Here is a 16,164-nt window from a genome sequence, read left to right on the forward strand (position 1 = left end):
TCTCTGTGTAGGGTGAAGTGTGTAGTGTTGTACTCCGTGTGTAGGGTGAAGTGTGTAGTGTTGTACTCTGTGTGTAGGGTGAAGTGTGTAGTGTTGTACTCCGTGTGTAAGGTGACGTGTGTAGTGTTGTACTCCGTGTGTAGGGTGACGTGTGTAGTGTTGTACTCCGTGTGTAGGGTGAAGTGTGTAGTGTTGTACTCTGTGTGTAGGGTGAAGTGTGTAGTGTTGTACTCCGTGTGTAGGGTGAAGTGTGTAGTGTTGTACTCCGTGTGTAGGGAGTAGTGTGTAGTGTTGTACTCCATGTGTAGGGTGAAGTGTGTAGTGTTGTACTCTGTGTGTATTGTTGTACTCCATGTGTAGGGTGAAGTGTGTAGTTTTGTATTCCTTGATCTCTTTCACCCACTCACTCACTGTACATTTAAGCGGTACAGTGTCTTCAGAGGCATGAACTCCAGGGCTCCATAATATAGTGTTTGTTTGCACTGACATGATCCAACTAGTGTAAATTGTTTTGGTAAAGTAATCCAGGCAGGTCTCAGCACTTTCGTTTTAATGTATCACAAATGCACGTGCTGCATTAAAATCAGAATAGAGGATTTTTCTCTGTATAGTGCAGCCTTATAATTAACTTACTTAACAGACTTTCCGTGACAAAATTCTAAGAATATTCACTATTACCAGCAAACGTGTGTTGGCTGTCCGTGTCTTGAACAGGAAAATGACAGCTGTGTTTCAAATGTTTTCTATGAGTGATTCACCACAGTGCATGCAGCAGGTGTGTGACTCTTGCCAGGTGTGTGTTGTGCGTGGCTGCACCGTTGGTATCGTTGGTATTCATGCCGCACCGTTACCACGGCGCCCAGCCTCCTCCGCCCCCTCGATCTGTCCTGCTGTCATTCTTTCATACCTTCATACTTTTCTTTCATGTTGCTTTTTCTTTTTAATGGATTTTTTTTTTCATTTCTGTTTTTCACTCTTTCTTTCACATTGTTTGTTTTTAACTTTCTTTCTCGTTTTTGTCTTCCTTTTTTCTCTGGAATGCTGATGCAACCGTGTGCTGGGCCGTGGTGACCTGGTCTTCTCGGGAAAGTTGTCGTGAACTTCTCTCTCTGTCTGTTCTTCTCTCTCTCTCTCTCTCTCTCTCTCTCTCTCTCTCTCTCTCTCTCTCTCTCTCTCTCTCTCTCTCCCTCCCTCCCAGAGCCCATGCACGGCCCACGCCACCTCAAAGTGGTGGACATCCAGTCGCGTCAGGTGACGCTGTCGTGGGAGCCGTTCGGCTACAACGTGACGCGCTGCCACAACTATAGCCTGACGGCGCGCTACGCAGCCCTGGCCGGAGGCCGGGAGGAGAGCCGCGAGGAGGTTGCCTACGGTAGCAAGAGCTCGCTGGCCCAGCACACCATCCGCAACCTGACGCCCTACACCAACCTCAGCGTCAAGCTGGTCCTGGGAAACCGCGAGGGTGTGAAGGAGAGCGCCGAGATCCACGTGCAGACCGACGAGGACGGTGTGTGCGTGCGCACACACACAAACAGATCACACACAGACACACACACACACACACAAACAGATCACACAGCCTCATATCACAGACGACACACAGACACACACACCCAGAGCCTTATATCACAGATTACACACAGAGACACACACATACACATACGCACACACACATACATACACACATGCACATACACAGACACACATACAAACATACACACACACACACACACACACACACACACACACAAGCCTCATATTCAACATCACCTATCTGAAAACTCCCTGTTCTTCAATAGCATTTTTTTTTTTACATTTTCTGGGATTATTGTATATGTATTGATTTTGTGTCCCCGTTGGAATTCCTTCATAAATGATGGCCGAGCTGACTCAGCATGTCAACACGCTGAGGAAAAGTGTGGAGGGTAAATCTCCCTGCAACGCTGAGCTCTGTGGCGTGCTCAAGGAGACGCACATGGCAGGGCTTGAATATGGAGGTCAATCTGCAAGAAATTAAGTGTATTTTTTACAATATGACCTGCAGGTGGACAGAGGGCCACTGAACCTGGACGCAGCCGGTCTGTCAGACGGATCGCATGTAGTCTGTTAGTGTAACGGGGCGAGGTTGTAGCAGGGATTATAATTACTATCTATTTGAAAACACCAGCAGAGGAGCAGCTCTATTCCCATGTTTCCTAATGCTCAACCACTGATAAAGCAACATCTTGGCTGGTATTAGGAGATTATTTTTTATTAATGTCTGAAAAAAAATTATAGACGTGTGTGTGTATGTGTTTGTATGCATGCGTATGCATGCGTGTGCATGCGTGTGTGATGAACGAGTGTGACAGAGTGTTCTTCCATCAGATGATCTTTCCCACACACAGTGGATCAAAGGCTTGCTGTGTGTGTTAAGACAGGTCACTGGGGCAAATCCATCTCCAGTGAACATCGAGCTCGGTCAGCAAGGACCGCTAATCCCACACCGCCTCCTGTAACCAGGTCTTTTTCCCTGCACTGGGGCGGGGGACACCAGGAAACTGTGGACTCCTTTTTGTGTAGCCCTGACAAAATAACTTTCTGTATGAGTAACGCTTTAATAAGTAAGGCTCCTGGCACATTACGGACCCGGGACTGATTGGGAGTCAAGTCCGGAAGCCTTTACAGCCTGATGGGGGGCAAAGGGGAGCCGGAGGCTTCACTCCACTGACCCCTTGTGATGTCATTTCCTCTCAGTGCCAGGGGAGGTTCCTCTGGACTCCATCCAGGCCAGCGTGTATGAGGACAGGATTGTTCTCAAGTGGAGGGAGCCTTCTCACACTTACGGAGTCATCACTCTGTATGAGGTAAAGAGCTGTCCTGGACAAACATTTCAAATGAAACAATTACAGCCATTCTACATAATACAGTGGGGTATTTTTTTTTTACAGGTTACTTTGTTTGACCTGCTAGATACAAAATGATTTTAAATGCCTATTAAAGGCTCATTCTACAGTTCTCTGTAGTTCTCCTATTTAAAGAGTATCGCTGGCAAAAGGAAAAAAACCACAGTATTTCATAGTATATCACCTCTTTTAAAGGGTAAAAACGTTAAGCCTATCACCAGTGAACTGCTGATAGAGACTGATAGTGACAGTTGTTGTGCAGCTTGCACTAGTGTCTGACCCATCCCCCAGTGGGTGGACCTCTGTCATAGCACAATCGCGATGGTATGACTGAGTGAACGAAGCCCAGCCTTCATGCTTTAGTCCAGTACTGTCCAACTCGTGAGAGAGAGAGAAAGCGCGAGTGTAGGTTTGCGCTGTCGCACGTCAGTCCGGTGCGAATGCTGCCCTGGTTTTTGTTCACTCCGTAAGCTACAGGCCGTTCATCGACCTGACGACATCTCCATGGATTCTGTGTGTCAAGCCTTGCTGCCAAATTATCAGCGTTCAGTAGCTGTCAGTTATTCTCTAGCGGTGTGTGTGTCGTTATGCGTACACGCCTGTGTGTGTTCTCTACAGAACAGTCAGGCAGGCCTGGCTTTAGACTGTGTTTGGTGGCAGATGCCCTGCAGTGGTGTGCCTGAAGTCGAGCCCTTTTCTTTGATTTAACAACATCAAAGGGCTCAAAATGCCACTCCGCTGATGAGCAGCGACCCTCTTCCTCTGTCCGGTTTCTCGCCGTTCCATTTTTCGCCCGTCTTCATTTTCACAAACAGTCCTGCTCCATGCTCCCTCCTCCGGCGGCGAGCTGACCCGCGCGTACCGCCATCGCATAACCTGGCCACTTCGCACGTCCGAAAACACCGTGCCGCTCGCGTTAACGAGAGGAATCGCTCCTAACGGCGTCAAGGTTGTGGCACGAGATCGCAGCTCCCTGTCAGGAAGTTAAGGACCGGAGAAATGTGCGTCCCCTGCTGTTATTTTAATGGACGAGGTATTCCAGATCTGAAGACATCAAATTCCAGCCCTGACTGCGGTGCAGCCCGACAATGGAACTCCTCGTCCTCTTCCTCCTCTTCATCGCCCATTTGATGGCACCCAATAATTGAAAAAGCCTTCAGGCATTTCAGATATAATGGATGTTAATTTGCTGGAGCTCATTAAAGACATTTTGTATTACTGACGAGAACAACATTTAAATTAATTTGCATCGCCGGCATAAAAGTGTGCTGCAATAAGCTTTCTGGAGAATCTTAAAACAATAAGAGAAACCTAAGATAATACTCCGGGTCGTTCTGCTCAGATGGCACTCCGGGTCGTTCCTCTGAGGCGATACTGCGGGTCGTTCCTCTGGGGCGATACTGCGGGTCGTTCCTCTGAGGCGATACTGCAGGTCGTTCCTCTGTGAGGTGCTGGGGTTACACAAAGTAAGGGAGGAAATAAGAAGAGTAGAACTTGAGTATCGTCTGAAGGGGGGAAGCTACAGCCCATGGGTGCGCAGCTCGGTGAACGTCTAGTGTGCACTTCAGATGAGGGCAGTTGAAAGAGTGACCCATTTATTTCTTGTTTCTACTTAACAGGACAATGCTTGATTATTATCAGAGACAAATTATTATTATAAAAGAAATTCAATTCAATGCTAAAACACACCAGAAATCGATTTATAACTTTAAATCAAAATGAAATGAATTTGATTCAATAACAGTAAAAAAAAAAAAAAAAAAAAGCAAACAAAAACGCCGTCTAAGATGACTTTGTGCGAACCGGGTGAGTGAGACACCTTCTCCGTGTCCGCAGATCTCCTACAAAGCAGTGAGCTCGTTCGACCCAGCGCTGGACCTCTCGAACCAGAGCGGTCAGGTGATCAAACAGGGCAACGAGACGAGCCACGCCTTCTTGGGCCTCTACCCAGGCTCCACCTACTCCTTCGCCCTTCGTGCCAGCACTGCCAAGGGCTACGGCACGCCCGCCATCACACAGGACACCACGAAGATCTCAGGTCTGAACAGGGAGTGTCACTCTCCTGTCTGTCTCTCGCTCTCCTGTCTGTCTCTCGCTCTTCTGTCTGTCTCTCGCTCTCCTGTCTGTCTCTCACTCTCCTGTCTGTCTCTCGCTCTTCTGTCTGTCTCTCACTCTCCTGTCTGTCTCTCACTCTTCTGTCTGTCTCTCACTCTCCTGTCTGTCTCTCGCTCTCCTGTCTGTCTCTCGCTCTCCTGTCTGTCTCTCGCTCTTCTGTCTGTCTCTCGCTCTTCTGTCTGTCTCTCGCTCTCCTTTCTGTCTCTCGCTCTTCTGTCTGTCTCTCGCTCTCCTGTCTGTCTCTCGCTCTCCTGTCTGTCTCTCGCTCTTCTGTCTGTCTCTCGCTCTCCTGTCTGTCTCTCGCTCTCCTGTCTGTCTCTCGCTCTTCTGTCTGTCTCTCACTCTCCTGTCTGTCTCTCACTCTCCTGTCTGTCTCTCACTCTCCTGTCTGTCTCTCGCTCTTGTCTGTCTCTCGCTCTCCTGTCTGTCTCTCACTCTCCTGTCTGTCTCTCGCTCTTCTGTCTGTCTCTCACTCTTCTGTCTGTCTCTCGCTCTCCTTTCTGTCTCTCGCTCTCCTGTCTGTCTCTCGCTCTTCTGTCTGTCTCTCACTCTCCTGTCTGTCTCTCACTCTCCTGTCTGTCTCTCGCTCTTCTGTCTGTCTCTCGCTCTCCTGTCTGTCTCTTGGTCTCGCTCTCTCTCTCTCTCTCTGCTTTGCGCCAGTTCAGCTTGCATGTTAATAAGTAAAAGAGGTCGGTGAAAGAGTCAAAGTCGCAGCTGTGGAGCATCTTGTTTACGTAGAGGAGAGGGGAACTGCTGTGTAAGCTCACACGCCCTCTTTTTTTTTGATGTGCGTGTGTGTGTATGTGTGTTTGTAGCTCCTTCTATGCCAATCTATGATCAGGAGACATCTCTGAACCAGACTGACACCACAGTCACGGTCGTTCTCAAACCGGCCCAAAGCAGGGGTGCACCAGTAAGGTAGGATACCACCCACACACACACACACACACACACACACACACACACACACAGAGACAAACATACACATGAGCACACATGCACACACACTTGTACACACACACACACTGCATACACAGGCACATGCACATCAACACACGCTCCACTGCTTGAGTCGTGTAAAGGGTAGCGTATGTAGAGTAGTGGTATCCAGTGGCCGTGACTTGCCATCTCTGCTATAATGACTCCAGTTAGCTGCCAGCTAAACACTTGCCCTGCTTTTTCATTTTTAAAACCGTTTTTTTTTTTCATGTTTTCTTCCCTTTATTGTTTGTGGATTTGTTCCCTCTGAGTAAGCTTTGGCCTTTGAAGCAGAGAACAAAGTGTGTGTGTGTGTGTGTGTGTGGGAGAGAGAGAGACAGAGAGAGAGAGAGAAGAGAGAGAGAGAGAAGAGAAAGAGAGAGAGAGACAGAGAGACAGAGAGAGAGAGAGAGAAGAGAGAGAGAGAAGAGAAAGAGAGAGAGAGACAGACAGAGAGAGAGAATGAGATTCAGGAAAAGTCTTCCTCTGAACTGCTTTCATCTGCTCACTCTACCTGCCACTGGCTGACCCAACACACACACACACACACGCACACACACACACGCACACACACACGCACACACACACACACACACGCACACACACACACACGCCTCTCTCTCCTCATCCTCATTAATAAACAGGACACAATTGATCTCAGCACTAAAAGCAGTATTATTGAGGGCCCAGGCCCTCGCTGGTAGGCTCACCTGAGTGTGTCAGGGATCCCCTGCCTGACTACGGCCTCTGACTCTCACCACTCTGCCCTGGTGCCTCCAGTTACACAAACAGGTGCAGAACAAACCATTTCTGCCTTTACATCACCTCCCATTACTTCTCATTGACCACCGTGTCAGAGTTAATGAGTGTGGGAGAAGGTGTGCATTTTTTTTTATTGGTACCGCTAGTGCTCCCTGTGGCTAAGAATAACAAGCACTAAATCAACAGCATAGCAAGGAGAAACAAAAGAATTCACTTTTGTGTCTGGAAACGGTAATCGGAAGGCTCGCGCGGTTTGGTTTTGTGGGATTACATGTGAACATTTGAATGGTTTAACCTTCATTGAACATTTTGGAATTTAATCCCAATCCCAGTATTAATCTGAAGGGAAAAAATCACTTTTGCAATGTACAGTATTAACTTGCAGAGGCCCGATAACGAGCAAAAACGAAGAAAAGAAAAACAAAAATCCAAAAATCTCTTTATACCAATCCATCATTTAATCTCTTTCTGCTATTATTTGTGTGTGTGTGTGTGTGTGTGTGTGTGTGTGTGTTATTGCTGTAAATCAGGTGGTATATTAAGAACCTCTCCACTTGCAATAGTGCTATTCTCTCAGTAGAGTAATTAGGAAAAGGCTGATTAGAATTACAGAGGGAACATAGAGGGAGTCTTTCATTAATTATCTTGTGGGTTCCTTTGGTTTACTCAAACGGAGTCACACACCCACACGCACAAAGACGAGGCTCTGATTAATCTTTTAAGATCCTGACTTTGGTTTGTGTTCCTTTGCATTGCCAAGGGCAAAATCGCCCGCGTTCTAATGTAAGCTCTAATAGGAATATTGTTGTTTTAATTAGATTAAGCGCGATGAGGCAGAAACATCAATGGATTGGGTTTGTATGCGGAGAAGTCGACTGTTTTGATATGCAACTTTTATATTTGCTTTAATAAGAGTGTTAAATGTGCCAAGAGTAGTTAAAAGTGATACCAAAGGGCCAAAGTGGTTCAGAATTCAGTGGATAAGCCTGTGTGTCTGCGTGTGCGTGTGTGCACACGCACGCCTGTGTGCTTGTGTGCGCGTTGTATTTAATCACCCAGTGCATAATTGTGTTTCTATAATGTGTCTGCGTGCATGTGGACGTTTTTGTGTTCATATGAATCAGTTTCAGTGTCAGTTTGGGTAGATATTTGTATGTCTGTGCGTGTTTCAGTATCTTTTTTGACAGGTCGGAGTACAGAGAGACATACTAGGCACACTGTGTAGGCAAGAGACAGAGAGAGAGAGAGAGAGAGAGACAGAGAGAGAGAGACAGAGAGAGAGAGAGAGAGACAGAGAGAGACAGAGAGAGAGAGAGAGAGAGAGAGAGAGAGAGAGAGAGAGAGAGAGAGAGAGAGAGAGAGAATAAGATACAAGGGCAGCAGTGGTGTGCCTTTGAAGGTGGCTCTGTCTATTTCCGTTTGAAGAAGTTTCCTGCTGGCAGCTCCTGCTCTTCCATCAGGTTCACTGAGACTTAGCTTGTGGCCATACTGAAAAACTTGCAGCTGAAAATATCACCCTGTCAGAATAACAGCGGTACAACTTCAGATGGACTCGCGTGTAATCTGTGCCTAGGAAGTGATTTAAGGCCAAGGCAGCTAAAACATTCGTATTAGGATTATGATATAGGAGCGTTGAATTAGAGCGCCATCAAAGAGCCATAATGGCGTTTATGGTTGCATTTTGATACTCAGCAACGGAGGTCTTTAAGACGATGGAGTGATGAGGAAATATCGCCGTACTGAACATCCACGTCCAACAGCGTCTCCCAGCCAAGTCAGACGCGGGCGGAACAGCGCAACAGCCGGAGAGGGCAGATAAAACTCAGAATGAACAGAACTCAACACGGAAGGTTAACGAGGGCAATTTGGGAATGTTTCAGATCAGTGAAACACGGAGGTTTTTTTTTTTTTTTTTTTTTTTTTCCCCTCCACCAGGATCCGTCTGAGAACGAGTCACTGCAGTTTGGCACAGTCTTGTAATTAGTAATTAGTAATCAGTAAACGTTAACACGCGTTCCCGCACACACAGTTCCCGTGGCTCTAGTTGGCTGTGACAGCTAATCCCTGTTCGTGCAAACGCGCGCGCAGACACTCATGAGCGGACTCTCTCACGCACGCACGCACGCACGCGCGCGTGCGGTCGGCGGAACACTTGTGACCAGAGGGAGAAGACGGCGCGTGTTGTCCCGGGATTTTTAAGAGGATTACTGATGTGTCTATCGGTCATGTTGTGTTAGTATAATGTTTGGCGCCGTCTCGCCTCCGCTAAAATCACGCTGCCGTGCCTGCCGTGGGTGAAGACCGATTCGGTACGCTCTGCCTTATCGTTCGCGCCAGTCAAACGCTCCTCTCGGTTTTACACCTTCGCCGATCGCTACACGTCAGCCCAGGGCAACAGAGTCAAGACGCTCCAAGCTGATAACTTACACGCATGCGCACACAATCTTGAAGGGTAATTGAGCGTCTGTAGCTATGAAGCAGCAGGCCACAACTCTCATGTTGGATCTGTTTATGCAGTTTCTCTTCTCTCTACAGACCCGGTACTACAACACAATAATACGTTTTCTGCTAACTTTGATCCTGGGACTACTGAATCACAGTAAAGAACCAGTGTGTGCCTTGCGCTGGTGCCGTTCCTCTGTTCTGAGAGATTTCGGATCACGGTTCCGGAGATGATGATCGCTGCTTGCGTTGTTCGTCTTCCATATTGTTTTTAAAATGCGCCTGTGACAGACAGATGGTTGGGGTGACATGTGGAGTGAGGGATAGCGGTGTGGTGCACTGCTACTCTCAAAATGGCAGCATGTTAAAAAACTCCCCAGGGCGCCATACAGCAGTGGGTGTGGAGAGGTAGTCAGGGCAGAATGAAGCACCAGGGCTCTGTGGTTCTCAGGAAACCCCTTAAATCAGGCAGACATAGAGGCTGCGGTAGCACTGCCTGCCCGTCTGATCAGCCAGGTGTGCAGTTAGGCCAAACGATTAGCGTTAACACAGGAGAACGAGGGTGATTTAGATGCTTCTCTTCCTACTCTCTCCGTCTCTCTCTCTCTCTCTCTCTCCACGTCTCTCCACGTCTCTGCGCTCCCACTCTGACACACAGTAAATCGCTCTCTCAGGTCACTCTCCAGCCCATGTCCACTACATCCCCTGTAATTGGCGGCCATGGCGCTCCGCCGAGTGGAGAGGGCCTAATTGGTGTCAGAGCTGCTCACGGCGAGCGCCTGAGCGCGCCACAGGTGCTGCCCACTTCGCAGGTGCGAGCGTCGCCGAGGGGTCTCCGGCACTGAGGGGGTCCCTTCCGATTCGCTCATGCCATCTTTTTCTTTCCATTCATTTGCCTGCTCCGGCTGTTGTTTTTATTCCCCTCTGTGGACCCCCCACCCCCGCATGGGGATTCTGTCCTGCCTCCATCCCTATGAGAAGCTTCATGGTCCCTGAAAGCGCTTTCGGCTTCCGATGAGGATTAGCTGATGTCAACTAAGATGACGCGTCAAGCTTAATGAATTCAGCCCGAATACATCGCCGTGATTATTTTCCATGTCATCACAGTGCACGTGGGTCTGAGTATTAGATGCGCGTTGATTTCGGTTTATTCGTGTGGTCCCGGTTCTGTTTTCGGCCTCTGTTTTAGGCTGTTTTGGCAGGCAGTGAGGGTTAGAGTGACGTATGGAGCGAGGGAGAGCTGGGGGTTCTGGTGCTATGGTGCCGTCTCCTCACGTGAGCTCAGCATGGGAAGAAAGGCTACTCAGCCCAGCAAACGCCCGTTAATTCCCACAGCTTCCCATTTAGGCATTAATAAAAATTTCCTTGGTAATAGTAAGTTTAACCTCTGGTTTTTGACAGATTATGAAACATAGACTATGCTTGGCTGTATATCTGATAGCGTAGTGTTTTTCTTACAGTTAGTTACGATGTTGGACATAATGTATAATGTATGTCCTAAATTAAATAAACATAAGCTTGAGGAAATGGGGGAAAAAGGCTTTTACTTTGTTTCCACTCCCTGGAAAGTTATTTGCTGAAAGTTTCTAATGCGTGAACTTTTGTTTGTGCAGTCATTTTCGCACATGAACTGCCATGCTGAAACCAGCTAATGCGCAGCGATTCAAGGGAATGGGAGAAGCTATCAGGCTTGTTCGGGTCCGTGCAGCGCTGCACGGACCGGTCGCCACCTGGCTCGCTATTGGTGCGTGCTTCTCAGGTTTTGGTCAGACTCGATCCACGTCGGCTAGAATCTCCGTCATCTGGCTCCTCCCCCAACTGCAGCTACTCTCATTTACCACTAAAGGTGCGGTGCTGCTCATCTCGAACGAGCCTAATCTGATCGGATACTGTGGTGCCATGCCCTCGTTTTATTTCTACGCTCGCACCGTGTCCACAAAAAGAAAGCCCATTTTATTGAATAATTCTAAGTAGCATCAACGCTTTCACAGTTTTCTGTTACTTGGGCAACGCGGCGCGTCGGTCTGGGACTGGATTATACGACGATAACTGATGAAGGAATGCGGCCTCTTCTTCTGCATAAATAAAGAAACAAGTGACAGAGAGAGCAGAGTATGTGGCAGCCATCTTAGATCCTTGGATCTTCATGGCCGTTGGCAGTGTGCGTTTTGCCTGAGAGCTTCACGGGGGGGGAGGGGGTTCATTCTGTGCATACCATTGTAATGGCACACGCCTTCACGATCACATCATAAGTCGAGATGTCGACTGAGACTTCTCAGTTCTTAAAAATATCTATTCTGAAGAACATTAAATACTGAGGTGTGCATTGGAGGCGTTTCCACAGTAACCATGAGGGTAGGGGGATGTTGCTAAACTGCGAGGTGGATATGGGTCCAGGATAATTCCAAAGTGTTTTACACAGACTTTGTGGGGATGTCCATTGTGAAGCCAGGGGAAAACACACGGAGATCAGAAATGGTCCCATGTCTGTGTGCACATATTCCTCTTTTGTCAACAGTATTCAAAGCCCCTTGGCTTCTGAAATGGATATTTTATGTCATGCAAACATGTTTTTTTTGTTTTGTTTTGTTTTTTGAAAATACTTACATTATTGCATAGAACACTTGAGTTATTTGACCCCAAAACTCAAAAAACTCAAAACAATGCCCCGTACATCACAAAATCACAAACGCTGTCTGTCCATGGCATCCTGAAGGTCCCATTGGCTCTGAGAGGTCAGGGCATTGTGGGACTTACAGAGAGAACAGGGCCGTGGTCTCAGTTTGTATGGGGACTAGAGTAGGAGCATCCAACAGAATAAAACCATGTCGTCTTTCAAAACAGGGCTTGATGTATTGATCGCTATAGCAGTGTGCTATGGTAGTCAGTACTCCAGCTGGTCTTAACCGTGCAGGAGGAGGTGTCAGTGGAAATGTCCATGTTTAAAAAAAAAGTTTACTGAATAGAACAGGGCGATGGCGATCAGTAACATGGTTTCCGATGATCTCTGCTACCTCATTAAAACCGCTTGTTCAGAGCTACAGAAAGGACATCTGATAATGTCTCTCTCCCTACTCCCCCTCCACCCACTGCTCCCTCTTGTTTCGCCTCTCATTCATCTGTAATCAGTAAGCCTGCAGTCCTTGTGCTCCCTTCACCCCTGACCTCTAACCTTACAGCAAGACCAGGTGCTAATTAATTTCCTTTTCGCAAACCCGGAGTCTCGGCAGACTGAATATTTCAGCAGTTCTGTCTCCAAACAGGCAGCGCAAGAGCACAGTCGCAGGACTGATCCCAGGTTCATAAACGTGATTCAACACTGGGAGAAGCATGGTAACGGTGTCGGCCATTTATGAGTGCATACAAGTGCGCCAAGTTACCATAGTTTATTCCAGTCACCCTGTGGTGGTGCTTGGACTGTTGGAAGGCTGGTAACATGCTGTAACATAAAGAAACCTCTGGCAAAAAAGGCTTTTCAGCTGAGTCAGATTTTGATTTAATGAGAAAACAGGGAAAAGGGCAGCAGGCGTGCCCAGACCCGCATAAATGTGGAACGCGGTAATTTCATTAACTACAGTGTATTTAGGAGCCTTGCTCTTTACAGCTACAGATAACCTTTTGCTAGCAAGCCCAAACCCAGACTTAATGCAGATTAGCCAGCCCAAAGGGCAGATCGGCATCTGTCAACCTTCGTTCCTCTAGCCGCTAGCCGCTCCGAGCCCTCTGTCTCTGTGCAAGGGGCCGAGGGCAGAAAGCTCAGCAAAATCAACTCTGGATTACTTCAGCTCGAAGACTGCGTGTATACGTCTCAAGTGATCCAATCACATGTGGGCAGCTGACATGCACTAACTACCATACTAGCTACCATAAGCTAGCATGAATGCTCATAGCCAGTGATTAGAGGCGCTTTTAAACCGTGTCCGGCATTAAGTGCAGAATTTTGGGTTATGCCCGTGATGGAGCTGAATAGGCTGTTTACACTAGCATTTACACTAGCGTTTACACTAGCCTTTACACTAGTCTTTACACTAGTGTTTACACTAGCGTTAATCTGCCCATATGCTTCCCCTGAGCACCGGCAAACGTGATCTGAGTAATCGGTTCATAACGCATCTCCAAGACACACTATGCCTTGTACTTAGTACTACAACACCAGTAGTTAATGGGCTCTATTAGCTACCAGAGTCAATACTTTGTCGTCCAGATGTTAACAAGCTCACAGCGGTATTGATTCCAGGGTGTACTACATAAGTCAGACCCTGGTTTATTGTGTTGTGTTTAATAATGAAAGCGCTTTAGAATTCAGTCTAAATGAAATGGACAATCAGTATAATACCACAAGTGCAGTTGTAACTTGGGCTTTCTTGAGCTTTTGTCGGCATGCAGAAGTTGCAGCCTTTTTTTTTTAAACTTCCAAGATCAAAGACCCTTGCAACAGTCAGCAGATGCCACAACACAGCAGATGATCTTCACCATCTGGCAGAGATAGGCGAGGTCTAACCTGCAACGCCGAGGTCTAACCCAGCGCTAGTCTATATGTGCGTATTTTCTTCAGGGAACACCATTCTGAAGCCAGCGCTTTAGAATACTGGACGTGATATGAGGGTCCCCGCTGACGGCAGCAGCTATGATGGAACACACCTGAGATGTCTGCAAGCGTGTAGTGGGTGAAGATGAAAAAGAAGCATGAGTGGAGGCACACTCGGAGAGCGGAGCCACACGTGGCTGGCGTGGCCTGGTTGAATGAGCCTGTAGATTGCGCCAGGCATTGTCTGGGCGAGAGGGGGAGCAGAGGCGAAAATTGAAATGGCCTTCATCCCTTCAAAGAGAAAATAACTTCTCTTGTTGTGCACATATTAATTTACTTAGCTTTTCATTCATTGTGGACCCATGTCACACTTTGTAGTGGCTCTGGGTAGTATTGATTATCTCTCTCTCTCTCTCTCTCTGTCTCTCTCTCTCTCTGTCTCTCTTGTTCACACTCAGTGTGTATCAGGTGGTGGTGGAGGAGGAGAGACCCAGGAGGGCACGTGGAGGAGAGGCGGAGATCCTTCGCTGTTACCCTGTCCCGCTCCACTACCACAATGCCACCTCGCTCAACTCCAAGTACTACTTCACGGCAGAGTTCCCCTCCGGGAACATACCCTCCCCCCAGCCTTTCACCGTGGGGGACAACAGAACCTACAGCGGCTTCTGGAACGCCCCGCTACTGCCACACAAAAGCTACAGCATCTACTACCAGGCAGTCAGCTCTGCTAATGGGGTGTGTGCAACACTGGGGCTAGTTTTCACCGGCAACAGATCGGTTGCAACACTCCTGCTAGTTTCGTCTATTACTGGATTGGTTGAGATTCTGGTGCTAGTTTCTTCTGTTATAGGATTGGTTGAGATACTGGTGCTAGTTTCCTCTGTTATAGGATTGGTTGAGATACTGGTGCTAGTTTCTTCTGTTATAGGATTGGTTGAGATTCTGGTGCTAGTTTCCTCTGTTATAGGATTGGTTGAGATACTGGTGCTAGTTTCCTCTGTTAGTGGATTGGTTGAGATACTGGTGCTAGTTTCTTCTGTTATAGGATTGTTTGAGATACTGGTGCTAGTTTCCTCTGTTATAGGATTGGTTGAGATACTGGTGCTAGTTTCCTCTGTTATAGGATTGGTTGAGATACTGGTGCTAGTTTCTTCTGTTATAGGATTGTTTGAGATACTGGTGCTAGTTTCCTCTATTAGTGGATTGGTTGAGATACTGGTGCTAGTTTCCTCTGTTATAGGATTGGTTGAGATTCTGGTGCTAGTTTCTTCTGTTATAGGATTGGTTGAGATACTGGTGCTAGTTTCCTCTGTTATAGGATTGGTTGAGATACTGGTGCTAGTTTCCTCTGTTATAGGATTGGTTGAGATACTGGTGCTAGTTTCCTCTATTAGTGGATTGGTTGAGATACTGGTGCTAGTTTCCTCTGTTATAGGATTGGTTGAGATACTAGTGCTAGTTTCCTCTGTTATAGGATTGGTTGAGATACTGGTGCTAGTTTCCTCTATTAGTGGATTGGTTGAGATACTGGTGCTAGTTTTCTCTGTTATAGGATTGGTTGAGATACTGGTGCTAGTTTCCTCTGTTATAGGATTGGTTGAGATACTGGTGCTAGTTTCCTCCGTTAGTGGATTGTTGCGATACTGGTGCTAGTTTCGCCTGTTAGTGGTTTGGTTGCAACACTCCTGCTAGTTTCCTCTGTAGGCGGATTGCTTGTGACACTGGTGCTAGTTTTCACTGATAGTACAGTGAGTGTCACATAGTTTCCACAGCTAGTTTCAGCAATTGCCTGAGAAAGTGCAGTACTCGCCATGGTTGACACATTTAAACTGAAGGCACCTGCGCACACACGCACACACACACTAGAGGCTTTAGTTGTGTGTGTGTGTGGGAGGGGGGGGGTGTGTGTGTGCTGCACACTTGCTGGCCACTTTGGCTCTGTTAGAACTAAAAGCAGAGGACATGAATAACCATGACCAGTTAAGGCTCCCATGCTGGACGCCTTGATCACAGCAGGCTGTTTTAAAAGCCCTAGAAGCGTGGCGTCGAGTGAAAGCTTCACACACTCCGAGCGTGCTTCTCTGAGCTGTGGGGGGGCTGCTCAAAAGGCACTTTGTTCATGACAGCTCAGGCTTCTCCCTTGGAGCGAATGTGTGAGTGACATGGCCACCGTGTACAGCCTGCACCTGCTGAAAAGTGCCCACCCCCCCACCCTGGCCACATTAACCATAGTTCCACTTAATGCATTTCTGCATCTTAGTTTTCCGCTCCCTCTTTATCTCTCTCCTCCTCCTCCTCCTCCTCCTCCGCTCTGCCTCCGTCTGTCTCTCCCTCCTTCTCACCTCCGCTCTCGCCCGAGCTCTTAAGGATGGGAGCTGCCGCTGTTCGGATGGACAGCTCTGACATGGCACACTTTCTTTAAAAGGCCTCTCTGTCTTGGCATCAGTGGGAGGG

General features: G+C 47.7%; 1 protein-coding gene across 1 annotated transcript in view; it reads left to right on the forward strand.

Moving 5' to 3' along the window:
• Positions 1-16,164, forward strand: part of LOC113588428 (receptor-type tyrosine-protein phosphatase mu-like) — a 165,326-nt gene that overhangs the window by 94,521 nt on the left and 54,641 nt on the right. The window contains exons 8-12 of the mRNA XM_035528524.1: positions 1,199-1,507; positions 2,737-2,846; positions 4,722-4,923; positions 5,816-5,918; positions 14,169-14,445. Of these exons, the coding sequence (XP_035384417.1) occupies positions 1,199-1,507; positions 2,737-2,846; positions 4,722-4,923; positions 5,816-5,918; positions 14,169-14,445 (1,001 nt within the window). The remainder of the gene's footprint in view (positions 1-1,198; positions 1,508-2,736; positions 2,847-4,721; positions 4,924-5,815; positions 5,919-14,168; positions 14,446-16,164) is intronic.

The sequence above is a fragment of the Electrophorus electricus genome, chromosome 7 (genome assembly GCF_013358815.1).
Source record: "Electrophorus electricus isolate fEleEle1 chromosome 7, fEleEle1.pri, whole genome shotgun sequence".
Classification (NCBI taxonomy): Eukaryota; Metazoa; Chordata; class Actinopteri; order Gymnotiformes; family Gymnotidae; genus Electrophorus; species Electrophorus electricus.